The sequence below is a fragment of the Colias philodice genome, chromosome 17 (genome assembly GCF_061535455.1).
Source record: "Colias philodice isolate Cphi_HAF_F1 chromosome 17, ilColPhil1 Martin Lab GWU primary, whole genome shotgun sequence".
In the NCBI taxonomy this organism is placed as follows: Eukaryota; Metazoa; Arthropoda; class Insecta; order Lepidoptera; family Pieridae; genus Colias; species Colias philodice.
The window spans coordinates 7325435-7335393 of record NC_143102.1 but is presented as its reverse complement, the minus strand read 5'-3'; the positions used below and the strand labels follow the sequence as shown (position 1 = coordinate 7335393).

Sequence of the window (9959 nt, the reverse complement as noted above, 5' to 3'; positions counted from 1 at the left end):
TGGTAGATAATAAAGTTATAATGACGTTGTTATTTATTCGCATTGTTTGTAACTAGTATTTTGCAAAGTAGATATGAATCAGAAGCGTAGCGTGCCTTGACGGGGCCCCGTATAAAAATTTGTTTGGGGGCCCTTATCTATCTGTCACTTATTCCAAAATTTTTACAAACAATTCAAATTAAATAAACACACAGGAGGCCAGAAAATTGCTTTTTTTGACTATTGTCATTTCTGAAAAAAAATATTGGGAAGTTTTTAGTAATTTTTGCTTACGCACGTTGGGGGCCCCCTTGGCGCGGGGGCCCCGTATAATTGATACGGCAGATACGGCGGTAGCTACGCCCCTGATATGAATATACAATATGGAGTTATCTGCTTTTCTCGCGTGGTAGGTACCCTGTTTAAAAGTAGCCTATTTATTAATCCAGATAAAAGATTTTAAACTATTTCTGTACCACTAATTAATTAATATTAATTTTATACAGTTACAGATATTATCGATCGGTACAGTGTCGGTTGTGTATTTCCCCACTTAAAAAAAGAGTGGGTATCTACATTTTAGAAAAAAAGATTAGACTAGACACCGAACACATCAAATATGGAATAGGTATTGTCAACAGTTGGGATAATTAATAATTATGAAGTCATTTTTTCGAAGTTATTATCAAGCGAAGCTTGAAAGATAGATTTGTGTTGATTTTCCTAGTTCGTTATTTATGCAATCTTAAAGTGCCACAGTCAAGCGTCGGAAGGAACAGCGTGAGTACAGTGCAATATGTATTATATATTTTTTTTGACAAAAGGTAGTCCATGATAAGTGTAGGTAGTCCTACTACTAGCCTAGTGTTGTTTCTGCATACATGTTTGATAATCTTTCACGTTAAAACTACTAAATTCTTTTAAAGTGCAGTGCGGACAGTGCTTTAGCAAAAGCATTGCTTTGGAAATATGGATTTCCTTTTTTCCGTAGTTTCGTTCGCAGGTGAAACTACGTGGCACATCTAGTGTTTAAACAAGTACTGACGTAGTTTTTAATTTATTAAAAAATGGGATTTACGTATTACATAGATAATGCTCTGACCTTTGAAACATAGACCGTACGATCTGAGATGCATCAATGCCATTTAATTAACTGGTTAGTGTTTATGAATAAAAAAATCATTAAATTGTACCTCATTCTATTTAGCTAATAGGTATGTAAATCGTGCATAAAATTTAATCTAAATCCCGATTGACGGTCATTTTTTTTTTAATTTCCTCCTTAATTTTCTTTAAATAATAATATGCCGAATAAAACTTGGATTTAACACAATAAAAACAAAAGCAATCATAATATATGTATTATTTATTTTATTTATAACAAGCGTAGTCTAATTTATTATTAATTATATTTAATACATAAACGTTTTATTGCCTCGAGTTAAGATTTAACGAGGTCTACCCATCACAATAATTTTATCTCGTCTAACGGGAAACTTATCCGCTGTGTTTTTGCATCAGCCATCAAACGGAATAACCAGTTGGTTTTACACCGTTGTGACTAACAGATGTATTTATAAATCTTATAATTATACCAGAATTAATATTTATATAAAGCTTGTGTGTGACAAAAAAACATCAATTGCTTTCATACAGCGGATCTGTGCTTATCAGCGGTGAGATTTTGTTTATAAACAAATAAGTTAATAACAAAGTGATTCGACAAAGTTTGAAATACGTAATTAATCGTTTTTTTTCGTGGTGTTGTTAATTTACCTCAAGCTTGGTGTTTTTTGTGCTTAAATTTAATTTGAAAATAGATAGAGGTAGGTGTGATTGAGTTTAGGGCATGCACCCGGGTTTACCCGGTTCCGAAAAACCCGGGTAAACCCGGGTTTTTTGATGATCTTGAGAACCGGGTCTGAATAGTATGAAACCCGGTTCTCCCGGTTCCGACCAAAATATTAAAATATAAAATTTTATTTATATTTTGCTGCATTATTTTAACAAATTTATTCTATCTGGCAACGTCAGACTCACGTGCATCGCGAATTTTCGTGCCACGCCTCAAGCGTGGCTCTGATTGGTTGTCTAACCTTAGATGCTATAAGTTTCCTACGGTTGTATTACCAAAAAAAAATAATTAGGCTTCGAAAATGACAAAAATTAGGCTACTGAAATATTTTTATTAGATTTGTCGTGAATTTGAAAAGCTGTTGATTTTACTGTTTCATATAATGATCCGGTCATGTTTTTGTTTTTGGTATCAAGCTGAAATTTATATCGAATACTCAAGTCTTCGGTCCCTTGATGCTGTGAAAAAGTCAAACTCACAAGCCAACGCATCAAAAGATACAGCCGTAAATGCTGAAAATTTTCGCAAATTTCGACATTCGCATGGGACTCAAAACCTACAGGAACACAGAGCCTTTAAATTTGGTAACAGTAACGTCTTATAACACAGATAAAGGAAAAATTGTTGGAAACATAAATTTTAAAGATACAACATTATAAAAAAATAGGTTTGTTCGGAGCCCTCGGAGCACGAGTCCGACTCGCACTTGGCTGGTTTTTTGCTTTACAGTTTGCAGTTAAACCTTATTAGGTTTAAGTTTATATGTGATATTGCACGCCTCATAAGCGAAGCGTTGAGGTGGGTACTACTGTCGCTTCGCGCAAAACATCTGATTTTTCAAACTTAAAATGTCTTTATGTATCATACATTGCACTTGTAAGATAATACATACACACACATATTAAGCAAAAAACACTATTTTTAACGTTCATGATATTTTTGATGTCATTTTTGTTATTTAAACTAGTTAAAAAACAGTTTAAAAAAGTTCTGACTTGGACGTCCGTGTGTCTGTATGTGCGGATCCTTTTTCTTGTTAACACGATAGCGACCGAAATACTTTACTAATCGAGTCTTTTTTTTTCTCTTACGCTTGAGTATGCTCAGGAATAGAACCCTTTCATTTTTCAGGGTCTGATTCGATGTGGTTTAATTGTTATTAAATAAACAAAAATAATAATTAAAAATATTTATTAAAAAAAATTATGAGGCGTGCACTTTTGGATTTTCCAAATTATTATGATAACTAGGTACTTTGATAAATGAAGAAAAGTATTGAAATTTTGTTTCTTTGTTAATTTAATAAAATAAGACACAAGCCGCGTAAAATAAAAGGCCCATCAGGTACTTTAACAGTTACTTTTGTTTAATTTCGAATTTTTTCAGAGGTATTATAAAAGAACCGGGTAACCCGGTTCTACCCGGTTCTGAGGTCGATTTGGAACCGGGTTTCAGAAACTTGGAACCGGACTCGGTTCTGCATGCCCTAATTGAGTTGCATATTACTTATTATGTTTTAATAAAATAAATTTATAGATGGATTTATTTAAATAGGTAGGTAGGTAGGTACTTAATTTGAAAAATATTTCTTATCACAATCTGAATAAATGAAAATATACCTACCTAATTCTTATATGGTACCTACCTATTTATTAAATATACGAATTATCATTGTGATATTCCTAAATAATAATATGATTATTCTATCTATAGGGTAATAGGTATCTCTACATTTACAGAAATACGTGTTACCACCACTTGTACCACAAACGGCTGAACGGATTTTAAGTATTAATTTTTGATTTGTTGGATTTGTCACCGATCGGAATAGGAGGATTAATTGCATAATGCATTTTCAAACTTAGGCGTTAAAACGTCAAGACAGGCCTGGGCGAGCAGCTAGTCTAATATAATTTTCTAGTACCTAGGTATCGATATAAAATGCCCATGCTCATATCCTACGTTTCAATAATTTTATTAGTGTTTAAAGGTTAGATATAAATGTCAAAAGTTAATTAGTTTATACTTACCAAATCAAAATAGATTACCTATCTATCTCCCTATATAAACATAATCTTTCAACGCAAATAACCGATACGTATTAAATATCCTTATAAATTATAATAAATCTACTCATTTACTTCCAGCGAACAAAGCAATTTAATTAAATATTTAAAATTTGCAGATGTTTACTTGGAAGATTGTATGTTTACTTGTGACGGTAAATTTGGTGGCGGGTCAACGACCTACCTTCGCAGGATTCAGGCCAATCGGCTTTCCAGAACTACAGAACAAAACAAGTGAAGATGGACTCGGAAACAGGTAATCAATGCATTTTAATATACCTAATATTCTAATATACTTAATTTTTGAGACGATACAGGAAAAGTTGGAACTCAAACTCTATGTAAAGTAGGTATATCTCATTAATATGCAGGTGTTTATTTCAATACAAGTTTGTATTAAGAAACCAAAAATGAAATTACTCATAAGCGCGTCATTGATGATTTTGAGCGAAATTGTTCGTTTCTAGTAGGTAATGTGAAAAACAAAGCTAATGAGACATTTTAATCTACCCATATTTTATAGGAGAGGTGACACGAGTTCATATAACTTTCCTATTTTTAAAGGGTTAGCAGTCTTAGATATTATATTTTTGTAATCTATTTATATTAATTTAGCGATCTCACAACATAATAAATAATAATATTATGTGTTCTAATTTTCATAACAGTTATTAATTCTATATACATATTTTGTAACTAGGATAGTATCTAGATCACATATTGTAGTAGAGTGGTTGTAGATTACTTCTTAGACGTCTTCTTTGAGTATGTGTACTGTGTAGTTTACTTCTTAATTAGGAACATCTAACATTTATCTATTTTCCAGATTTGGCGATGACGGAACACCGCTACCTTTACCCATAGAAGCAAAAGGCGATGTAGAACTAATAAAACGCATCAGCAAACTCCCAGTCGATAAGCAGCCTTTCTGGTACATCAATTGGAAAGCTCTAGAAGAAAGCCGCCGTAACCCACAAACATACGACCAAAGACCTAACCCATTCATACCTTCCGACACATCTTCCAATGTAAATGGTCCTTTGAATAACGCTTCCAATGTGAATATCCCTTCGAATAACCCTTCTAACGTGAATGTCAACATTCAGCCAAATAATGCGTCAAACGATTTGACATCTAAATTTGGAACTGTTAACGATACCCAGCCTAAGCCAGAACAAGCTAAGCCAGTTCAAACGCAACAGACGGGCTCTTATAAACAGTATAGGTACAGATCGTATCGAGGTTATTAATTTGATGACAAATATTCAGTTATGCATGTAATTAACTCTTGCTATTATTATGTGGTAAACGAACAATGTCCTTATAATTGCATTACGTAATCTTTATTAGTGATGTCCGTCTATTGTAAACAATATAAATTTACCTTGTACTGATTATCTCGGTACCTACATAATACAGGACTTGTGTTCCAAAGGAGTGTTTTTATTGTGTGAATGATATTATTTGAAGCCTTTTTATAGGTACGATTGGCTTGTATTTTTTACAATATATAAAATTATAAAATATTATACATTGTTTTATTGATCATAACACTGATACGGGCTGGCTCTTACTTAGATCATTAAGTAATGATCTAAGGGCTCTTATGAAATAGGTATAACTGGTAATCCACTAACGTAATCCACTAACATAATTAACTATATCGCATAGGTGTGGCATAGGTATCAACTTTGTTTTTGTCGTACCTATAGAAAAAATTATATTGTTTATCCTGTGCTTAATTAATTACCACAATCTATACGACTGTTTATTTGAATATCACGAAGCCTTTGGAAAATATTTCGATATTTTTTTAGAAACTTATGCGATTCAAAAGCTTGTTTATACCTACTAAACAATGGAGTCGCTGGCTTATTACATAATTTGATTTTTTACAACCGCTGGAAACAAGCGAACATATTATAAAACCAAGCGATCAGTTTCGTATTTTTTGTTACAAAAAGCGCGCTTAAAATCTATCGGTTTAGTCGATTTAATTGACTACTTGTACGGTTTACGTATTACATCGAATGTGGACTGTATTTAGGTCGCGTTATATGCTGCTAATAATGCTATGATATTATGGGACAACTGGGAACACTTTAATTATCGCTAATAATTATATATAATTTACGCGGATTCGAGCGGATAGATTAGCACTCGGGCGCTGCTATGGAAGAACTGCGCTTTCCGGCCGGCTCGGCCGTCGCACGATAATAATGCTGAGGCAGCTTGACCTCATTTACGTTATTGCTCAATAATTGGCATTAATGTAATGTAACTATGGATAATAAGTAATTTAAAATAAAATATTTGTTCGTTGCTCGAACATGCTCCCGAGGCCCACAGAAGATATATATAAAATTTTATAAGGTTTTGAAATGTTTGTAATGCATAATGATTATAGTTCCACTACTGATTCACTTATAGCAGAGCGTTTGTGAGCTATTGGAGACGTCGACCTATCGCTCCTTTTAAATCGCCCACTTGCCCATCGTCTGAGCCTGTTTTGTTCACATGATACTTCACTACACTCTCCCCGCTCGGGTAAGGGAGACGCACGAACACTAGTAACACTTTTTTGGTGCACACACACACTAGAATCGACACACTCTTGGGGTATTGTCCGAGACTGAATAGTTTGTTGCGCTGCTGGGACGCTCTGCTGTTGGGCTGCTGGGACGCTCTGCTGTTGGGCTGCTGGGACGCTCTGCTGTTGGGCTGCTGGGACGCTCTGCTGTGGAGTCGCTCGACTCCTTCGCCACCACACGAAGAAAAGATGCTTGCTAATATTGCTAGTGCTAGTGTTCCATATGACACCGCGTATTGGTGTAGGTCGTGTTTTGAAATACCTAAGGTATCCGTATTCTCGACAGCGTTTTTCATTATTTTTATTTTCTCCCCAAGAGTTTTTAATGATGCGTTGATATCTTCGTTGTCAGAGTAGTTGGTGATAGGCAGAGCAGAGTTAATCAGATTGTGAATGGGATTTAATTTGGTTTCTAATATGTCGGGTTTCAGATATAGCTTGTTTTCAAGTTGAGTCAATAAGGTTAAATTTTTGATGCTAGAGCTAGTCGAGACTCGCATTTTAAAACGATAACTCGTATTCAGTGTTTTTCAGTTTTAGAACATTGAATAAAATCTTTTCGAACGTACTAAGAATGCTCTACGCATGTTTACACTAAAAGCATTTGAGATAGTGGGGCTAGAACGAGCATATTTTGCTCGTTTGATGTAAATGCACCGTTATTAGACAAACATTATAATTTATTTATTATATAATATGAGTCAATTTTAAAGGTTTTCAAATAAAACAACTATTCAAATAATAAAACACATTATATTGACTTTTAAATAAATAAACCTTAATTACTAAGCGTATACTTACAACTACACCTTAGAAAAATATAAAATATAGCAAAATGCAATAAACCTAAAAAGAATGACTCAAAAACATTGTTCGTTTCAAATATTATGTTTCACAACTACCCTTCAATGTTTGTAAATGTTAAAAAGTTAAAATTTCAATATTATTTGTTGAGGGTAGTTGTAAAAGTATGGAGAGCCTATGTAGCACAGCCCTAATTGAATGTTAAGTCTTATAAATATTATTTATACATTTTCCATATTATTTTGCGGGTAGGTATAACTACTTACTGTGTGATCAACAACAAATTCTTTGATAAATACTAGTACATAATATTATGAACTATGAATCATTTTTAATTCAAGATTAAACGCTTAGAGGAATGCATTGCAAGTACATTGAAAAAAATATAACTCAGAAATCAGTAGAAAAATCTTTGAAATTGATAAATTGAAATAATCTCAAATCAATCATAATTAAGCAAAAGAACAATTTTTACACGAAAATAAAAGAAATATGAAGCCACAGGGAATTGGTTCATTAACTAAGGAGAATTCATACAAAAAATGTATAGCAAAAAATATTAGGTAGAAACATTGATAGATTATGTACAAGGAAAATTGAGACGAATCAGTCAGTATATTAATAGTAAATACTATAAAATAATACCATTTGGTATCGTTTATCACCTATAACACATTCACACAGTCACGATATAAGTCAACGTTTTCGTGAGCAAATTCGCATAAGTACAAAAATCACAAAAACATGAACTACAATATTACATTATACAACATTTCAATGCATTGTTCGCAAGACTCCAGCCACAGATTAATTTGTCAATAAATTAAAAACTGCACAGATAATACGAAACGTATTTGGCATAAACTAATAATAATACTTTACAAGCCTTTCGCTTGGAACGCAATCAAAACAATAAAAGCTCTCGTTTTTTAAACTCACAACGAAAAACAACAATGGGTTTAACCAATGATATTATAAGTAAAAAGTATAAAACATTCGATCTTCAAAAACAAAAAAAGACGCCAAAGTAAGATGGCATGATTCAATAGACAATAATCATTCTTACATTCAATTATTTTGTTGTCTCTTTTCTACTCATATGTGAACGAAAAAGAGCAATTAAAGTCAATTCTGGCCAATTAGCCACATTTCAATTTACCTTTAGTCTACCTTTCTTCTTATAATATCATCGGATTTAAAATTAACAGATTGTTACCGCGCTATAAACAAAGAGGTTAGAATCAAGATGGCGGATATTTTTGTTCTAGAAGCTTCGCCGGTTGATCCCGTGACTGAAGGAAGTCGGACACTCTTGTAATGGCAGGATTTTTCGGATGCGTCGTTACTTGATAGTCTTGTGTAGTTGGGGTAGTTTTGGATTTGGATTGGCTGAAAGAAAAATGTAAGAATAAATACAAGCTTATAGCTTTAGTCTAAGGATGGAAAAAAAGTGCAGCCGGCAGAAGTGAAAACTTGATTATTAACGTTGAGCATGTTTGATATTTTGGAATGGTATCCGTCTTACGCTTTTTCGATCAGGTCACGTGTCCTGACGCGAGTTTCAGATTTTATACCCATTACAGAAAAAGTGCTCAACGCCGCTAAAGAAGTTTTCACTTCAAAATTAAAGTTAATGAAAAAAATTATGGGAAAGGTTGAAAAACAATTCGTTTTCGTTTACTTTAAAACTCATTTACGCATATTATTATTGTATTTCCATTTAATTTTACCATTAAATAATATAGGCTGTTAACAGTTAGTGATATATCACACTAGCGGATTGCGAGCGGTTTCAAAGCGGAGCGGGTGCGCAACGAATACGTTGCGGGCGCGCAACGAACACGCCGCGGTTGCGCAGCGAATTCGTTGCGGACGCGTCATTTTGTATACTCTCGCACAAAAGCCAGCCCTTCCGCCTTGCCTAACTTCCATTCAATATTTCCATCGTTTCTGTAGCACTCAATTTTTTAACCGTACTGTGGAAATGCACTTACTTAACAGTTAACTAAAGATGTAATAACAACTGGAGTTGTTAAAAAAAGGTGCTATAAAATTGAATTACTAGGACTTTTAGAATGTACCATACATTCCAAAAGTATGTAACGACTGACCAGTATAATCTCTCCCATAGCAACGTATGTTATAAAGAGATTTTGTGAACCTAATTATGAGCAAAGTGATAGTGAGTTGCTGGTTGCTTGATAAAATTTTCTATTCACTGCTATTTATCTAATAATAAGATAGCCCTGTTTTAGTTAAGGAGCTTTAACATTTATTTCACTAATGAACTTTCTTAATGAGCAATTAAGTTATCTGATTGCATTTCGACCAAGATTTAATAGATAAAACAATACCCTAAACATTAACATGTTATGAAACTCGTAAAAAATAATGATCTCATAATTATTATACTATCACAAGTTATAAGTAACAACCAGCACGGATTCCATTTTGTTAATGAGTGTACATGACTGCGACGTAAACGTTGCGCATCTGCCACGCGTCCGCAACGAATTCGCTGCGCAACCGCAACGTATTCGTTGCGCACCCGCTCCGCTTTGAAACCGCTCGCAATCCGCTAGTGTGATATGTCACTTAAACTTATCTGGTCCAACATTAAATTCCGGGTTTTCCGTTTATTAATGTGGTTTCAATGACCACAAAG

General features: G+C 33.7%; 3 protein-coding genes across 7 annotated transcripts in view; 1 reads left to right on the top strand and 2 right to left on the bottom strand.

The window, feature by feature from the left end:
- The window catches only part of LOC149481158 (uncharacterized), a 273145-nt gene that overhangs the window by 128386 nt on the left and 134800 nt on the right, over positions 1 to 9959 (bottom strand). The gene's annotated exons all lie outside the window — the stretch shown is intronic.
- On the top strand, positions 736 to 5429 carry LOC149481162 (uncharacterized). Of its 4 annotated transcripts, none has more exons than XM_089705663.1 (3): positions 736 to 759; positions 4020 to 4156; positions 4727 to 5429. In XM_089705663.1, the coding sequence occupies exons 2-3, from the start codon at positions 4020 to 4022 to the stop codon at positions 5148 to 5150; spliced, it is 561 nt and encodes a 186-aa protein (XP_089561789.1). In that variant the 5' UTR covers positions 736 to 759; the 3' UTR covers positions 5151 to 5429. The 4 variants fall into 4 exon arrangements, with proteins under 4 accessions (XP_089561789.1, XP_089561787.1, XP_089561788.1 ...); XM_089705661.1 differs by lacking the exon at positions 736 to 759 and adding an exon at positions 1510 to 1655; XM_089705662.1 differs by lacking the exon at positions 736 to 759 and adding an exon at positions 1516 to 1681.
- Positions 7224 to 9959, bottom strand: part of LOC149481159 (MOXD1 homolog 1-like) — a 76062-nt gene continuing 73326 nt past the window's right edge. The window contains exon 13 of the mRNA XM_089705562.1: positions 7224 to 8683. Within this exon, the coding sequence (XP_089561688.1) occupies positions 8507 to 8683 (177 nt within the window). The 3' untranslated portion in view covers positions 7224 to 8506. The remainder of the gene's footprint in view (positions 8684 to 9959) is intronic.